This window comes from Cannabis sativa, chromosome 3 (genome assembly GCF_029168945.1).
Source record: "Cannabis sativa cultivar Pink pepper isolate KNU-18-1 chromosome 3, ASM2916894v1, whole genome shotgun sequence".
NCBI lineage: Eukaryota > Viridiplantae > Streptophyta > Magnoliopsida > Rosales > Cannabaceae > Cannabis > Cannabis sativa.
Genome location: NC_083603.1, coordinates 70,992,545 through 71,011,753, shown reverse-complemented (window position 1 = coordinate 71,011,753; position 19,209 = coordinate 70,992,545). Strand labels below are relative to the sequence as shown.

General features: G+C 32.8%; 1 protein-coding gene across 1 annotated transcript; it reads right to left on the bottom strand.

Moving 5' to 3' along the window:
• Positions 1-822: 822 nt before the first annotated feature.
• Positions 823-1,862, bottom strand: LOC133035498 (uncharacterized). The gene is made up of 2 exons (XM_061111331.1): positions 1,426-1,862; positions 823-897 (listed from the first exon to the last, which is right to left on the bottom strand). Exons 1-2 carry the CDS (start codon positions 1,805-1,807, stop codon positions 890-892), a joined length of 390 nt encoding a protein of 129 aa, XP_060967314.1. The 5' UTR covers positions 1,808-1,862; the 3' UTR covers positions 823-889.
• Between the last annotated feature and the right edge of the window lie 17,347 nt (positions 1,863-19,209).

The following is a 19,209-nucleotide window of genomic DNA, read 5'->3' as shown; positions in this document are numbered from 1 at the left end:
GGGACCATGGGTATATATAACCGAGCTTCCAATAAGTCGAACCGAATTTACCAAGTAAATTCCCTAACTTATTAATTCCTCATTGAATCCACACTTAGAACTTGGAATTGCACTCTCAGTTATATAGAACGTTGTATATGTTCCACGATATAGACATGTCATTAGTTATCCATTGTTATAACCCTAATGTGATTAATGATCCTCTATATAGATGATCTACATTGAAAAGGCACTACTGTTACCGCTACACCTTCATTGTATTTATACTTAAAACACTTAACCCTGTATAAATGATATTTCACCTAAGTGAAATGAGATCTCCACCATTTATCTTCGTTTGGTTAAGCTCGAAGGAAATCATCATTTACTTCTATTTGCCAAATAGAAGCTATAGATTCCATATTTATGTTAGCACTCCCACTCAATTGCATTACCGTGTTCCCAAAATGTAAGTATCAGCCTGACCCAAAAGTAGGCTTAACTTAACAAATCAAAGAACATGAATAACACTCTTGAGATTGAACCTAACCATATCAGGATTGAGATCATTTGATCTAGGATCAACAGGTGCTATTGAATTGAATAGATATTACTGTAACACCCTTACTTATGTAAAATAAGATGCCATAAATAAACTGGCGTTAAGATACTAATGTTGCCTTTATTAAAAAAAATAACAATTTTCAAAACATGGGTACCCAGTTGAAAATAAAGTATTACCACTTAGGGAAAAGTAATAGAAAATTTAAACGACAACATCCTTGATAAGTTTAATAAATTAAAAAAAAAACTTTCAGCGGGAGATGGCCAAGACCACACGCGGTTACATGATCACACGAGATACACCCCATGCTGCCCCGACTCAACTTGTCACCGAAAGCTTACAGGCTTACTTATCTGAAGATTTCGAAGACACGGAACGATGATCGGTTGATTGCTGACCCCGAAGCTCTTAAGATTAAAACAATTGATTTGGTTCAATAGAGAGGATAAAAAAAAATTGAGAGATGGTGAGAATAAAGGAATACGATACTATCTGGCTGCTAGGGTTCTAGAGTATATACGTATATAACATACCGTATAATAGGTTTAAATTTAAAAATAAAAATCTAACTAATCAGATAAAATTATGCTAATTTAAATTTAAATTTTAAATTTTAAACTAACTAATCTAATGCTTCACTATTTATTTATCTCACTATTTAATATGTATATCTTTTTTTTTTCTAGTCACACACGCACAACAACAACAACAACAATAAAAATATTAATAATAATAATAATAATAATAATAATAATAATAATAATAATAATAATAATATAATTGTATCACACTTAATATACCAAATACCAATATATGTATATAAACTGGATATTACATTCTACCCTCCTTAAAGGAAATTTCGTCCTCGAAATTAGACTTACCAAAAAGTTCGGGGTACTGTTCTTTCATGTCTCCCTCCATTTCCCACGTTGCCTCCCTTTCTGAACGGTTGCTCCACAGAACTTTTACTAGAGGAATACTTTTGGACCTTAACTCCTTCGTTCCTCTCTCTATAATGCGAACTGGTCGCACTTCATAACTCAAGTCTTGCTTTAGCTCCATTCTTTCATAGTTCAGCACGTGTGATGGATCCGACACGTATTTTCGTAGCATAGAAATATGGAACACATTATGCGTCTCAGCTAATACTGCTGGCAATGCCAGTCGATAAGCTACCTGTCCCACTCTGTCCAATATCTCAAAAGGACCTATAAATCTTGGACTTAGCTTTCCTCGCTTTCCAAAACGCATAACCCCTTTCATAGGTGACACTCGAAGGAACACTTTATCACCCACTGCAAATTCCACATTCCGTCTCTTTGCGTCGACATAACTTTTCTAGCGACTTTGTGCAGTTACCATTCTATTTCGAATCTTTTCTACCGCTTCAGTGGCCTCGCTTACTAGGTCTGGGCCTAAGTATCGCTTTTCGCCAACCTCATCCCAGTGTAGTGGTGATCGACACTTCCTCCCATACAACATTTCATAGGGTGCCATCCCTATTGTAGATTGATAGCTATTGTTGTACGAGAACTCCATTAGTGGCAAATAGTTACTCCAGTTACCTGGGAAATCCAACGCACAAGCTCATAGCATGTCTTCTAGTATTTGAATAGTTCGTTCCGATTGTCCATCAGTTTTAGGATGGAATGTTGTACTCAACTTCAGTTTTGTGCCCAAAGCACTTTGCACACTTTCCCAAAACTTAGAGGTAAAAACTGAGCCTCTATCAGATACAATGGTCTTTGGGACTCCATGTAGCCTTACAATTTCTTTTACATACAGTTCAGCATATTGCTCTGTGTTGTAATTAGTGCGCACAGGCAGAAAATGTGCTGATTTAGTGAGTCTGTCGATAATCACCCAGATAGAATCCTGTTGTTTGCTGTTCTTCGGTAACCCTGTCACAAAATCCATAGCAATATCTTCCCATTTCCACTCAGGAATATCAAGAGATTGCAACAGCCCTGCAGGTCTCTGGTGTTCGGCCTTAACTTGCTGACAGGTAAGACATTTTGCTACAAATTCGGCTATATCATTTTTCATACCCGGCCACCAATACATACCTTTCAGACATTGCACATTTTGGTTGATCCTGGGTGTAAAGAATAGGGTGTAGTGTGCGCCTCTTGTAAGATTTTTGATTGCAACTCCGCTTTCTTAGGTACACACACCCTTGCCTTGTATAGTAGAATACCCTCTTCATTAACTGAGAAGTCCCCGGCTTTCTCATTTTGTAGTTCGACCCGCTTCTTGATTAAAAACTCATCTTGGGCTTGTTCTTCTTTGATATTCTCTAATAAATTTGATTCAATTGTGAGGTTAGCTAGCTTTCCTGTTACTAACTCTATTCTAGATCTCTCGATTTCCTGTTGCAACGACACTTTTAATGCCCTTAACATTGATAAGCTTGCATAGTGGCATCTGCTAAGTGCATCCGCCACTACATTAGCCTTTCCAGGATGGTATAGTATCTCACAATCGTAATCTTTTACCAGTTCCAACCACCGCCTCTGTCTCATGTTGAGCTCTTTCTGCTTAAAGAAGTATTTTAGGCTTTTGTGATCTGTGTATATTTCACACTTCTCTCCATAGAGGTAGTGCCTCCAGATTTTCAATGCAAAGACCACTGCTGCCAACTCTAAGTCATGAGTTGGGTACCTTGTCTCATACTCCTTTAGCTGCCTAGAGGCATAGGCTACCACCTTCTCATTCTGCATCAACACACAGCCAAGCCCTTGCTTTGATGCGTCGCAATATACTACAAATTTGTCTTTGTTAGTTGGAACACACAGGACGGGTGCTGTTATGAGTTTATCTTTCAATGTCTGAAAGCTTTCCTCACATTTATCTGTCCATGCAAATTTTTGTTGCTTTCGAGTCAGATTCGTCAATGGTGTGGCTATTTTTGAGAACCCTTCAACGAATCTCCTATAATATCCAGCTAGTCCGAGGAAACTCCGAACCTCACTTGCGGTTTTTTGTTTTGGCCAGCTCTTCACTGCTTCAATTTTCGCAGGGTCCACTTCTACCCCATCTTTGGACACTATATGGCCTAGAAACGCCACTTTCTCCAACCAGAACTCACACTTTTTGAATTTGGCGTACAATTGGTGCTCTTTGAGTCTGCTTAGAGTTAGCCTTAAGTGCTCCTCGTGCTCTTCCATTGTCCTTGAATAAATGAGTATGTCATCAATGAATACCACCACAACCTTGTCAAGATATTCCTTGAATACTCTATTCATTAAATCCATGAAGTTTCTTTGGGGCATTGGTTAACCCAAATGACATCACTAGAAATTCATAATGCCCATACCGTGTTCGAAATGCCGTCTTTGGTATATCTTCCTCTCGGACTTTCAATTGGTGGTACCCAGATCTCAAGTCGATCTTTGAGAAGACGATCGCCCCTTGTAACTGATCAAACAAATCATCGATGCGAGGCAAGGGATACTTGTTCTTTATAGTCACTTTGTTCAGCTCTCGATAGTCTATACACATCCGCATACTACCGTCCTTCTTCTTGACGAACAACACTGGCGCACCCCAAGGTGAGTAACTTGGTCTAATGAACCCCTTGTCTAAAAGATCTTGTAGTTGAGCCTTCAATTCCTTCAATTCATTGGGAGCCATGCGGTATGGAGCCCTCGAGATTGGTGCTGTGCCTGGCGGTAACTCAATCACAAATTCTATCTCTCTATCTGGGGGTAGCCTTGGTAGGTCTTCCGGAAAAACTTCTTGGAATTCACATACTATGTGGACATTCTCTGGCTTGAGGGTGGTTTCTCTTGACTTGTCTACTATGCTGGCCAAGTATGCTTGACATCCCGCACGTATCATCTTTTGTGCCTTCGGAAATTTTGTAACTAGCGGTAAGCTTGACTTGACTTTGATTCCTTCAAATATGAATGCCTCTCCAGATTCAGGGGTGAAAGTCACTGTCCTCTTTCGGCAGTCTATTGTTGCTCCATGTTGTGATAGCCAATCCATACCCAAGATAAGATCGTAATCCCTCATCTCCAGCTCTATCAGATCTCCACTAAGTTCCTTGTCTGCAATCCTTATTGGCGCATCCCGTACTCCTCTAGATGATATCATAACCTCGCTTGAGGGCAACTCCGTCATGAACTTATAACTAAAGTTTACATATGGTAGTTCTAACTTATCTATCATCTTTAAAGCAATAAATGAGTGCGTAGCTCCAGAATCAAATAAAACAGTACATAGTTTTCCAGAGATAGAAATCTGACCTGCAACCATAGTGTTACTAGTCTCAGCCTCCCCTCTGGTTAGTGCAAATACTCGAGCTGGGACAAGTTTGTCATCCTTGAGTTGATCACCCTTTTGCGGACAGTCCTTCTTATAGTGGCCTGGTTGCCCACACTTGTAACAAGTCTTGCCTTTCAGTCGACATTCTCCCGGATGCTTACGACCACATGTTGGGCATAGGGGGTACTCCACATATGGCTTCTTCCCTTTGTAGTTATTGGACCCTATCTTGTTTCTCTTGTCGGCTTCGTTGTGTTGGTTACTTGGTAGTTTCCTTTTGTTATCACCACCTCCATTACTGGCCTTTCTGGCCTCCCACCTTGCTGTATTGTCTTTCTGTATACGACTTTCACACAACTCAGCTTCTAGGGCTTTTTCCAGTACCTCAGCATACGTGGTTGCCCTTACTCCTGACATCGCTATGTCCCGACTTATTCGGGAGTCGAGCCCTTCAGTAAAACGATGAATCCTCAGAAACTCAGTAGGAACCAGATCTGTGGCAAACTTTGCTAATCTGTCAAATTGGCGAGCATACTCAGAATCGTAGACTTACCCTGCCTCAGGTTTGTGAACTCATTAACTCTAGCTGAGCGTATTGCTTCACTGTAGTATTTTTTGTTAAAAACTTGTACAAAGTCAGCCCAGGTCATTGCGGCCACATCCCGTGTTTGTTTAATAACATCCCACCGGATGCGGGCATCCTTTTTCAATAAACTAGCAGCACAAGCTACACTATCTCCGTTACCGAGCCGCATGTACTCAACAATACCTTCCACTGTTCTTAACCATTCCTCAGCTTCCATTGGATCTGAGCCCCCTTCAAAATTTGGTGGGTGTTGCTTGCGGAACATTTCATATATTGGTTCGCATCGACCCTCCGGCACAGGCATGTATTGCACCGGTAAAAGTCAATGTTGTCCTTGATTGGGTTGTTCCTGACGGTTGTGAGCCTCTTCATCTCGCTTCCTAATTTCTTCCCTGAGACGAGCGACTTCTTGCGCCAAATCTTCTTGTTGTGGTGGCACCACTACAGGGGCGTTTTGGTGTTCTTGACCAACTACCCTAGCAGGGGCTTCGTGGTTGCCCCCACCTTGACCTGGTTGTTGTCCATTTACAGGGGCATTTTGATTCTCCTGGATCACCGCCTCGGCAGGGACATGCTGGTTTCCCCTGCCTCGACCGCTACCTCGACCGCGAGCACCTCCTCGCCCTCGACCTCTAGCTCGGTCTCTTACAGCCGCTCTTTCATTCAACCGGGTTTATCTTCTGGGTTCACCGTTTTCCATCAAATCCCTTAACTTGTTCTTCAAAAGAAAGGAGATGGTAGCGGTAAGAAAAATAACCAAAGATGTATCTCGCTCAAAAAGGAAATATCTATACACTAAATTATATAAACTTAAAAAAAAAACGTAACTCATCAAGCAACAATTCACCATGTAAAATAAATAAATAAATAAATAAATAATCTTTACTCATAAAAAAAATTACACTAATAAGAAAATTGTTTGAGTTATACTAAAATTCTAACTCCGAAGAATCAGTTAATTGTTTCGATTAACCATACCCTAAACTTCTAGATAACTAAAGGAAAATTAAAATATAAAGACTAAACCAAATTTAACATATAAGACATAACATATATAAAGCATACATACTTGATGACAAGTTGATCCTTTGCAGCGATGGTGTGTATGTCGCGTGAATTCAAGATCAATGTAACTGTGGCTTTGATACCATTTGTAACGCCCTTACTTATGTAAAATAAGATGCCATAAATAAACTGGCGTTAAGATACTAATGTTGCCTTTATTAAAAAAATAACAATTTTCAAAACATGGGTACCCAGTTGAAAATAAAGTATTACCACTTAGGGAAAAGTAATAGAAAATTTAAACGACAACATCCTTGATAAGTTTAATAAATTAAAAAATAAACTTTCAGCGGGAGATGGCCAAGACCACACGCAGTTACATGATCACACGAGATACACTCCATGCTGTCCCGACTCAACTTGTCACCGAAAGCTTACAGGCTTACTTATCTGAAGATTTCGAAGACACGGAACGATGATCGGTTGATTGCTGACCCCGAAGCTCTTAAGATTAAAAAAATTGATTTGGTTCAGTAGAGAGGATAAAAAAAAAATTGAGAGATGGTGAGAATAAAGGAATACGATACTATCTGGCTGCTAGGGTTCTAGAGTATATACGTATATAACATACCGTATAATAGGTTTAAATTTAAAAATAAAAATCTAACTAATTATGCTGATTTAAATTTAAATTTTAAATTTTAAACTAACTAATCTAATGCTTCACTATTTATTTATCTCACTATTTAATATATATATCTTTTTTTTTTCTAGTCACACACGCACAACAACAACAACAACAATAAAAATATTAATAATAATAATAATAATAATAATAATAATAATAATAATAATAATAATAATAATAATAATAATATAATTGTATCACACTTAATATACCAAATACCAATATATGTATATAAACTGGATATTACAATTACGGTAAATTTTAACATATTTAATCAAAGTTCAATATCGGTCCCTTCCGATGTATACTCCATACATCCGATACTGGTAAACTTTGCCAATGTCCTGGAAAGGACATAACACTTTTCCAAGGTGTAAGAATACCTATCGCTGATTATACCATGTCAGTCTAAATCCAGTGTTCTGACAAATCAGGGAATAAACTTTTGAACATATAATAAAGATTATATTCCACTGTGCTGACAACACTATAATCTTTAACAAACTCATATGTTCTGGACTTAAAAAGAATTCATACATTATATACATATAATCATGAAATAAATCATGTGAACCATGCAACATAAAATGTTATTTCTGATCTTTATTAATAAGTAAATCTGATTATATGAAATGAGTTTTATTTAGGGCATAAAACCCAACAGTAGCAACCACCAAAGAATCAGTAGAGTAGGAGGTAAATGTTGAAGGGCGCAACGAATGGTCCCCAAAAGGATTATGACCAACAGGGAAAACACTAGCACTATTAGGATTGATAGGAGTAGGAATCATAATGATAGAAGAAGTATAAGGACTCAAAAAGTGTGACCCAGAATTACCAGTACCAGCCAGAAATGAAGGAAAAGTGATAATGTTGTCCAGAAAATTCCTGGTAGGATGATTAAGGTTCACAGGTGTGTGATCAATAATAGTGATAGCAGGAGGATGAGGGTATTGGAAAGGCATAGACTTGTCAACAATTTTTTCTTTACCTCTTAAGAGAATGGTATAAGGGCAGGGAGGGTCAGTCTGGCTTCATCACATTTTTGAAGATAAAAGTGGCAATACCGCTTGGTATGATCAAGTTTACCACAGAAGAAACAGAAATCGGGGAGCCTTTCATACTTAAAATCGATCCGTTTCACAAACTCTCTACCCATACGTATGAACCTAATGTTCATACCCCTCCTAATAGGAAGTTTAACACCCAAAAGAATTCTAAGCCTTAAATAAGGCCCAGTACCCTCCTTGACAGTATCCTTATCCACCTCAATAAGATCACAAATTTCAGCAGCAATGAAACGAGCTAAATCATAAGATTTACACATAAAGGGTATACCATAGACTTGAATCCAGAATGGAACATAATAGAGATTATCAAGGGTAATAGGAAAAGAACTTTCAGGGGCAGCAAAGATGGTGATACTTTGAGCAAAATGACACGGTTGTCCCTCTAAAATTCTCCCCTTATCACCCTCACAACCAAATGAAACAAGAAATAAGCCATCGGCATGCTCAGTAACGGAAACAAGAAATCTGCACTATGATGACCAAATACCAGAGAGGGTTTTCATCAAGGATGACCTATTATATGGTCTAATGGTATGAAGTTTAAGAAGAAGGCTAATGGTAGCAGGAGTGGAAGAGGAAGAGCTAGCATCATAAGTGAAAATGGTATTTTCATCAGAGGGAAAAACTAACGCAGTGGAAACATTATTAATAAACTGATCCATGATCAAGAAAAGGAAAGCACGGAGACACACAGAGAAAGAACACTTGAACCAGAAAACAAACAAAGCAAAAGAAAGGTGACAGGAATCATACCTCAATTTCACTATATAAAGAAAAAACCAGAACCCTCGTAGATGCTTTCTCGAAGAGTCCCTAGTGACATCCCTAGCCTCCACAGGAAGAGGCACAATGATGGTAAAGGAGTTAATATCTTCATAGAACCAGGCCTCCGCCCCCATTTTCCAATCTCCAAGAGAGAAATGATGGTTGGAGATATGTACAGACGGAGTTAAATGCAAAAGATCCCAAAATAAAACCTCAGGAGAGAACAAATGCAAAGAAAAAGAAAGAGAATAGAAAGAGATAGTGGGTTTGCAATAAATGAGATGGGATTGTTTGAAAAGAGAATAGAGCTCAGAGCAATTAATGCCCTTAATAATGAGGAAAGAAGAACTAAAACGACAAAAGCAGTAAGAAAATGAGGATAAACCACCACTTAACTGATTAGGGTGGACGAGAACCACCATACTCAGGACCAAGATTGCAGAAGAGAAACGGCTTCGCATGCCTACTAGAAAACTCCAGAGAGAGAGAGAAAACTAGAGGTTTTTTTATTTTATCTTTATTCCTACATTTTATATACATTTTTAACCTTGTGTAAAATGACAAAAATAAATACTTTAAATTAAATTAAATTATTTTTTAAGGAATATATAAATTAAATCAATTATTTTTAATAAATATACCCCATTTACATTATTTTTTTTCTTTTTGAATAAGACCCCATTTCCTTAATTAAATTGAGTAACTTTAAATCGTAAAAGAAAAATAAATAGCAACATAGTATAGAAAAGATTATTCATCACCAACAAAAAAAATTAGAGATTACGTATAGAAAAATAAATAGCAACACAGTATGAAAGTTTCATTGTATGATTCATTTACAAAGTAGGATTATATATAAATACAGTATTCACTTTCTCTGTACTACTTTATACTGCTCTATCTGTAGGTATATATATATATATATATAACTTTCTTCTTTTATTGTGTCAAAAATAATAAAAATAGTACTGTGCCATGGTATCAAAACATGTTTCTAAATAATTAAAAATTATTCATCACAAAAAAAAAAAAATTAGAGATCATGTATAGAAAATTTCTTTAAAAAAAAATGGTGATTACCTTATAAAAAAAAAAGGTCCTTTGAGCGGTAACAAATGGAGATTAAAATGGAGGTTAGAGATTTTCCAATTAAAGATTGAAGGAAGAAGATGGTCTCCATAAAAAAATATGGGGTGTACTTCTCCATTTAAAGAAGACCTAATTTTGTAATAAAAAGGGGGTGCTTTCAAAAAAAAGAAAAAAATAACAATTTTAAAAATAAAAAGGGGTCAACTTTAATATGGAGTGTACTTATATATTTTTGGGGTGTAGATATAATTGTTAGACAATTTATATGTATAAACTGAAATATATGTATGTGTATATAAAATGCGGAATTAATCAAACATATATACACTATGAATAAGGATCGAAATACCTCCAGCCATTGAATCTTGAGCTTCAAACCCACATAAGCTTTGATCTGCAAAGGAAATTGACTACCATGGGTAATCGGGCTTCCTCGCTCTCTCAACTCTCTTTAGATGGAATTTCTTGTTATGAACGAGAATGAGTGAGGAGCTCGGGGACCGAGACCCTATATTTATAGGTGAGATACTCCATCGATCTGCGCGCCACATTAATTGTCAGAATATTTTGACAATTAATTCAGGAAATCAAATCAGGTAATGAATATAGAAATCTGACCATATATAGAATATTACATAATTGATTTTGTCCAGATTCAATGAATATAAAATATTCATTTAACAGAAAATCAATTATTTATTTATTTCCTTAAATAGAAAATCATTTCCTTATTTAGAAAATAATTTCCATAAATAAAATATTCTAATATTCTCCCACTTGGTCAGCATTTAGACTAAAACATTCAAACCCAAACGTTCCTCATTATATAATAAACATACGAATCATAGCGACATGTCCTCATTAGAAGTCGAGTATTATCTTCCATGTATTACGATATATTTATTATATAACAATGTACTTTATGTGGCAATGTACTTAAGTGAATAAACCCTAACCCTTATGTTTATTCAGGTCCTCTTACGATAATTTTCTCAGATGAAATTAAGGTGCACATAAATATGAGAAAATATCGAAATTAGAGTTTCATAAAATAATTTTTGGTTGTACAAATAAAAAAACTGCATATGGGTTAACTGAATCCCATATTTACTTTATGATCCTTGAATTTGTGTTGCGGCATGCCTTTAGTCAAGGATCTATGCGATCACCCAATTCAGTTTGCGTGATTAATGACCACTTATCACGTCTTTTTATGGCTAAATACTTAATGTCGATATGCTAGCTTCGACCAGTACTCTTATAGTTATTAGCCATAAATATTGTAGCTGAATTTATCGCAAAATTTTCTTAATGGCCTAATGAAACTGTAATTCTGAACTCTAGGCCTACTATGAAACTCTATAATACATCATACGAGATGTATCCTCAGAACAATAAATGAATCTGACTTCTATAGTGGAAATAACAATCAAGATTCTCTACAATATAACTTACTGGTAATCTTAAGGACGTAATAAAATATTGATTTACGTGAATAAATACAACCAGTGAAGTATGTTAGAATCTAATTGGTTAACTATATTTCCAGATGGTCAATTCATCTTAAAATATGTATGAATATAATTTTTAGTATCTTAAAGATACCTCATCACTTTGTATGAAAAATAAAGTGGTCTTAACTTTAGTTATTCTGATACTACTTAACAATCCTGAAACAAATGTAATGCAAAGTCTTATTCAGACTCTTAGGCATACATTAGGCTTCTAAAATAGAAGCAAATGAATGTTCTTAATTTATTCTCACTCCAGATCATTTTTCAGATGCTGGTTCGAGTTGAATTTATCACACTTAAAGATAAAAGTTATATCAAATGAATAATACATAATTTTATTTAATCAGAGATGCTGTGGCTACTCTCTAATTAATTAAAATTATACATGTTATTTATATTCATTATCTCAAAATAATAATTTGAGATAAGAATTATTTCACCTCATATAGAAAACTTTTATCATCATTTGCAAGTAACATATTGTGTACGCATAAAACAAATATTACTCCCACTAACCTTCTGGTATATAATTATTTCCATAATTCTCTTTTCAAACCTAAAGGAAAAGATGATATAATACCAATTTGTGAGAGGTTTGTTTTAATCTATAGGTAGACACTTTAAGCTTGCATATGTTCACTACTATTAGAGGAAAATCTTTATGGCAGTCTATATACCTTCTCCTCTAGTTCACTATTTGGAATTGATTAATGAATTAAAACAAGCAACAAATGCCAAGGTCTATAATAGAATTTTTTATAAAAACAATTGAGAATGTAAATCTCCTTTGTTATTGATTCTTAGTTCAAAATGAACTTCTTAGCAATGAATATTCTTTTATATCTTTATGTTTCTCAATGTTGCCTAATGAATATTATTGGTGAAAAAACCTATGCTTAATTAATGTTCTCCACCCCATTAGGCAACTTTACTAAAGATAAACTTTATTGCTATTTAAGATATTCATTTCTTCATTCATGGCATATTGTACTACAACTTCAATTCTTTATCATTCTATAATTTAATTTGTGTCTCAAATTAATATTGTAGTTGAACTCTTATTGTACAAAATGTGATCACTAGAATACATTGATCTTACTGTTCTAATAAGTCATCTTAAGGATGGACCAACAAACTCTTAAAAGAGCAAATGGTTCAATAGCATGTTATTTTAGAAATTGTAAGCAATTACTAAATAACATAACTTATTAGAATTTTACCAATGACTTGTATATTATTAATGATTAGTTATGAATTCTCAATAACCAGTAATCTTAAGGGTTGTTGTGAATCATAATTAATCTAACACTTGAGGTGGAAGTTTGAGAAAATATGAATGATCTTTCTCGGAAACTAGGTTCCTAGATTGATCACTCCCACTGATCAAGTCAATTCTTAATTCCACAATTCTAGTGTTGTGAGATGGATAATAAAATATGTAACCCTTAAACCTTATAGCTTTTCAAATGAAATATGCTCATTTATGGTTTTGGGCCCAGATCTTTTCTTTGACAATTTTACTCTAACTATATATGGGTATTTATAAAATGTGTACATGTCATCAAGTCGGTTTTCAACCTTATCACAACTCAAAATATGTTTGAGAAACAACTTTGGTTAAAACACGATTCGATATGTACACCCCATTGAAGAGTATCAATAGAGAAAGATTTAGGAAAGATTGGAGTTTGCTATGTAGGCTCCACCTCATGTCCAAAAAATACTTAGTTTCTTAAATCTGTTACACACTATAATTTAGGTGTACCAAGCATATGTATCGGGCAATGAACCCATGCTTTTAAAGAAACTTTGCAAATAGACTGGGAGTTTATCCATACTCACGAAATTAATGTAGTATTCTCCATTTTATATTTGATCTCACTATCTTAATATGCAAGATGCACCATTTCTCTACTTAAGATTTAAATGTCTTTGAAACATATAAATCTATACTTTTGTAGAAAAATTATTTATGTGAGTAATCGTTAAAAAAGAGATGCAAAATTTGAGTCCATGTCTTCAAAATTAATTGACTTGTATGATTTCTAATATGATAGAATTCTAGTATGCACCGATTTTGACTTGTTGGAATACATATTCTTAATGAAATTCACACAAGTTCTAAATAAAGTTAGTAAAATCTAGTGTAACGAAGATCCCCACCATTTACTAACATTTATTCTATTTATGGAGATATGTTCCATAATTTTTGGTGCTATAATGTAGAAGAATTCTCATAACACATTTCTTATTGTCAGATTGAACTTGCATATCTTTATGAGTGACATCATTTGTAGTAAAGACCTCTAAATGTGTCTAAATCAAGTTTCAATAGAATCTTGGAACATAAAGGTCTTTGCCAATTTTAAAACAAAGCCACTACTATATTGCTTGTTCCTTAAACTTCTAAATGTGAGAACTTATCTTGTCTGTGGATAAGATTTTCTCACAGTTACTGACTTTCTTAGGTTGTAAACCTTGCAAGAAATTATGAATGTGGAATGACAATTTAAAATAATCCACTATGTGTTAATAATCACATTAACTATATTAGAATGAATTCATACACAATAAATTAAAATTTATTGGTGATAATGAAGTGATTTATTTTTCTTAATTATACAGTAAAACTGTATATTCTAAATGAAGTTATCAGAATAAATTTTGAAAATTTCTACTGGTATGGAAGAAATTTATGAATAGTGATGTAATAAAATTACATATATAGTTTTGAGGTTTAAATGAATCATGTTTTTACCAATGAATAAACATGCTTACATATGAAATCTTATTAAACAAAAATTGCCTGTGGGCTAAATTTTTAATTTAATAAGATTAGATTTAGATGTAGATTATGATAGATTTACATAATTTATGAAAAACTTAAAGTTTAATATTTCTATCTCAATGAAAGGTATGAAACACTTAATTATTTATAAATGTTTCAAAATTGTATACTTTTTGATAAAATTATTAAATTAAATCTACATAATTCCCTGTGGGATAAATTAAGAGAATTTAATTTAACATATTAATTATGTAAAAATAATAAAATCCCTGTAGGGTAAGATTATTATGTTCACAAAATTCATGTCCATTATGTGATCTTAATCCACTTAATATATATAATTTTATATAATTAAGGATGCTGTGGCTACTCCCTAATTATTTAAAATTATGTGGTTCACTAGACACCAAAGTATAAACTGAAGATTAAAATTTTACTAAATCTAAAATTGCCTGTGGGCTAAATTTTAAATTTAATAAAATTAGATGAACCTTATGATAGATTTAATTAAACAATTAGTTTAGAAAAATGAAAGATTATTATCTATCTTTAATTAAATTTGTGATAACACTATTAAATTAAATCCCCATAACTCCCTGCGGGGTAAATTAAGAGAATTTAATTTAACATATTATCCTAATTAATTATACAAATATAATAAAATCCCTGTGGGGTAAAATTATTATACCTATATAATTAATTACAAGTTATGTCCATTAAGGTGAATTTTAATTAATGTATAATTTTATACAAATAAGGATGCTGTGGCTACTCCCTAATTATATAAAATTATATTTTCACTTTGACATTAGGTATTGGGCTCTACCTAAAAGTAATTTCGTTGTTAACATAATAAACAATCACTGAGATTAGTGCTCCTAGTGTGGTCGTCCGAAGATCATTAAAAACCGTTCTAGATATGAGCATTTGTCCCAAGTTCATGTTTTCTTATGTCAAACCATAAAATTACTTACATTTTATTCATATTTTATTCATTTATAAATTGTCTAACAGTTGGTATCAGAGCTTCCTCGCTCTCTCAACTCTCTTTAGATGGAATTTGCTGTTATGAACAGAATGAGTGAGGAGCTCGGGGACCGAGACCCTATATTTATAGGTGAGATACTCCATCAGTATCTGCGCCACATTAATTGTCAGAATATTTTGACAATTAATTCAGGAAATCAAATCAGGTAATGAATATAGAAATCTGACCATATATAGAATATTACATAATTGATTTTGTCCAGATTCAATGAATATAAAATATTCATTTAACAGAAAATCAATTATTTATTTATTTCCTTAAATAGAAAATCATTTCCTTATTTAGAAAATAATTTCCATAAATAAAATATTCTAATAATAATTTCCAAAAAATAATATCAATGGTACCATTAAAAAATCATAGATATGGATAATGTAAAAAATTAGGGATATTAAACTAAATAACCTTCTTTCAAAATAAACTTTTACTAAATAACATTCTTATAAAATTATTTGAAGGGGAGTTATATTTGCACCCCGATAAATACTCTCCATTATTAAAAAAAATATAAACTTCAATAATTTTTAAAATTTATTCTAAATATTATTTTTTAAAAAAATTTCCTCACATTATTTTAGTTAATTTCAATACTCATTTTGATTTCATTTTCATAATTTAATCTAACTCATGTATATATATATTTTTATTTTTCTTCTAAAAAAATTTCATATAATTTTTTATTTTAATTTTTTGTCATAATAATTAAAATATAATTTATTTTTATTTGATATGTATATGTTTTAAGAATATGAATTGGAAGAAAAATGTAAAAAAAAAAAAACTTAGTATAATTGAAGATATAAATTTTATATAAAATTATTAAAATGGAGTGTCTTTAGAAATTTTTAGGGTATAGATAAAATTTCTCTTTTTTTAATTTTTAATTTTTTTTTATTAACTAATAAAGTAAATAACTAATATACCCACCTTAATACAACATAAACACTCAGCCCCAATCCCCACCTTTAAGACCATTTTTCTTCTTCTCTTCTTCATTTCTTCATCTCTCCTTCTCTACTTCGTTTTTTTTTATCTCAACCAACCTCAATAATAAGCTCAACCATTATTTTTTCTTCTCTTCACCTCACTATTTCTTCTTAAGATTTTTTTTCCATAAACATATCTCCATCTTTTCTCATTAAATCTATCATCCACTCCCTTAAAATCCCTAAAAATAAACTTTAATTTGTAGTCAATCCAATCTCCATAAATAAAACTAAAATATTATTTTGGTTTAATCACCATTCTGGTAAGTTTTATGATATATATATTCTCCAATTTATATAAATGTTTCATATTATATATATACCCACATAACATAATACATATACATATTCTTTTTTTTTTATTAGCAATACATATAAATATTCATGAGCATCATTCTCTACTTCAATTAGTGTAAAATAAAGAGAATATAAATTGAGATTTTGTTCATTCTTTTTTGTGTTAAATTTAAAGTTAATTCTTTTTTGTGTTAAAGTTAAAGCTATGTTTTGGCTTTGTTGGATTTTGATTCTCTAATTCATGTATTTTTTTTCTTATTTTATGAAGAAATCCCATTTTATTTGCTTTGTTATCTAAATTTAAATAAATACACTACTATATTAATATCACATTATTTTATGAATTAACAATTAAAATTAAAGATTATATTATGTTTTCTTAGGCAAGAGTGATATTTTTCTCATTTTTGCACCAATTAGCTCTTATGCATATTTACTTATGATTAGCATTTTTGGGTTATGCAATTGCTCAATTACCAAAGCTCAACTCTAACATACTATATTTTGGTAATTCAATGGCACGAAGAAAAATACCAAGTATTATAGATCAAAAACAACCAATCTAACGACAGTTGATTTTGAACGAACCAACTCCTCTCACATGTACAACAACAACTCAATCAAATGATGAGGTAAATGGGTAGAGCTTCACAAAATATGTTTGAGATTTCCAAAGTCTGTTTGATATATTATATAGCTTGATTGGTGTTAGTAGAGCTCGAACATAAATGGTTGAGATTATAATTAAAATGTTAGAATAAATCTCAACTACTTTTAGAAGAGCTCGAACAATGTAGTCTCAAAAGTCTTGAAATGTTAGTGTAGAGCTCGACCATTCATGGTCGAGATGTAGTCTCCAAATTCTTGTAATGTTAGTATAAATCTCAACTCTCTTGAGTTGAGCTCAACCTCTTGTGGGTAAAGCTTGACTATTATGTTTGTACTCGATTGATAAAATATTTCCTCTTTTTATTTAAATCAGTCAATGGAAAGTTTTGAAGAACAATCAGAAACAAATGGAGAAGAAAAATCAAAATCAAATGGATAAGAAGAAACAGAATCGGATGGAGAAGAACAACCTGAATCTAATGGAGATGAACAAGTAAAATTTGATGGAGAAGAGCAAGAAGAATCTGATGAAGAAGAAAAATTAGAGCCTTCATCAGTGTCACGAGACAAAACACATCCGATATTTTTTTGAATTTGTTCACTTTATTTTATTATTATTTATCTTATGTTATTCAGATAGTAGAAAGATTATGTTCAATTTATTGCAGGTGGAAAAGATTTCTCGATTGGTTCCTATATTAAAGGAAAATGAACATTTTGAGTGCAAAATAAGTATAAAAATTTGGATGGACGAGATCACAAGGCACATTAATGATGTACTAAAGAATGACCCGACTCACTTAAAATTGTTCAAAGAATCTTCGTTCGGTCACTTTCTTGATAATTCCGACTACTATAGACATTTTAGCCAAGTGATGTGGCTATTGCTTGTTCGAGAAGAAAATGGTTACAGAGATTCAGAGATGTGGTTTGTTGTGAATGGGATACCAATCATATTCTCATTGATAGAGTATGCATTCATATTTGGACTGAAATACTCAAAGTACCCTAAAGGGTGGGAATCTCAAGCTGAGTCAAAATCATTCAAAGATAAACACTTTCGTAAAAGACCTTCATGCATCACCATTGACGACTTAAATAAAAAATTAAAACAATTACCTATTTCAAGAGATAGCACAATGCCTTCACAATCCATGGACATATAAACAATTACCTGATGTTCCATAAAATTCAACGTAAGTTTATTTACAAGTCTATTCATACATGCTTTCTTAGTCGATATTTATTGCAAATATATATGCATTATTAATTTTAAAAATTTCTCATAACAAGGGAGCTTGTGCGGTCTATACAATTAAGTTCATTGAGTTCGACATGGCTGGTCTTAGCTTTGAAAGCCTACCAGATGATAGAATGACATTCTACAGAAGGAAGATGACAGTAGATATTTTTGTCAACAATAGGACCCTTAGTAATTTGTGTTTAGTTCTTTACTAATATTTTGTTCAATATTTACAAATCTCGACCTATATAGTTGAGCTTTACTTTACAGACAAACAATAACTTGAATTTCGCTTAGTGTTTACAAATCTCGACCACATATAGCCGGGCTAATAACAATTGAACAATTTACTAAACTTTTGTTTAATGTTTACAAATCTCGACTTATACAGCTGAGCTCTACTCTTTATAGACAAGTGATAACTTTAATTTTTTTTAGTGTTTACAGATCTCGATCATAAACAGTTGGACACTACTAATGACAATTAAAATCTTTAAAAATCTCAACCATATACAGTTGAGCTCTACTCATAAAGTTGAGCTATATAATTTATAATGGTCGAGCTCTACACATTTTAGTCGAGCTATATGATTTAATATGGTCGAGCTTTCATATTTCTTTAGATAAAATTATATACTTTATAAATGTTATAATGTCTATTGCCACACCCTCTACTAATAAAAAAAATTAATAATAGTCTTGATGATT

Coding starts and splice junctions, on each gene's coding strand:
- LOC133035498 (XM_061111331.1), bottom strand. CDS start 1,807: ATGAAAGGGGTTATGCGTTTTGGAAAGCGAGGAAAGCTAAGTCCAAGA.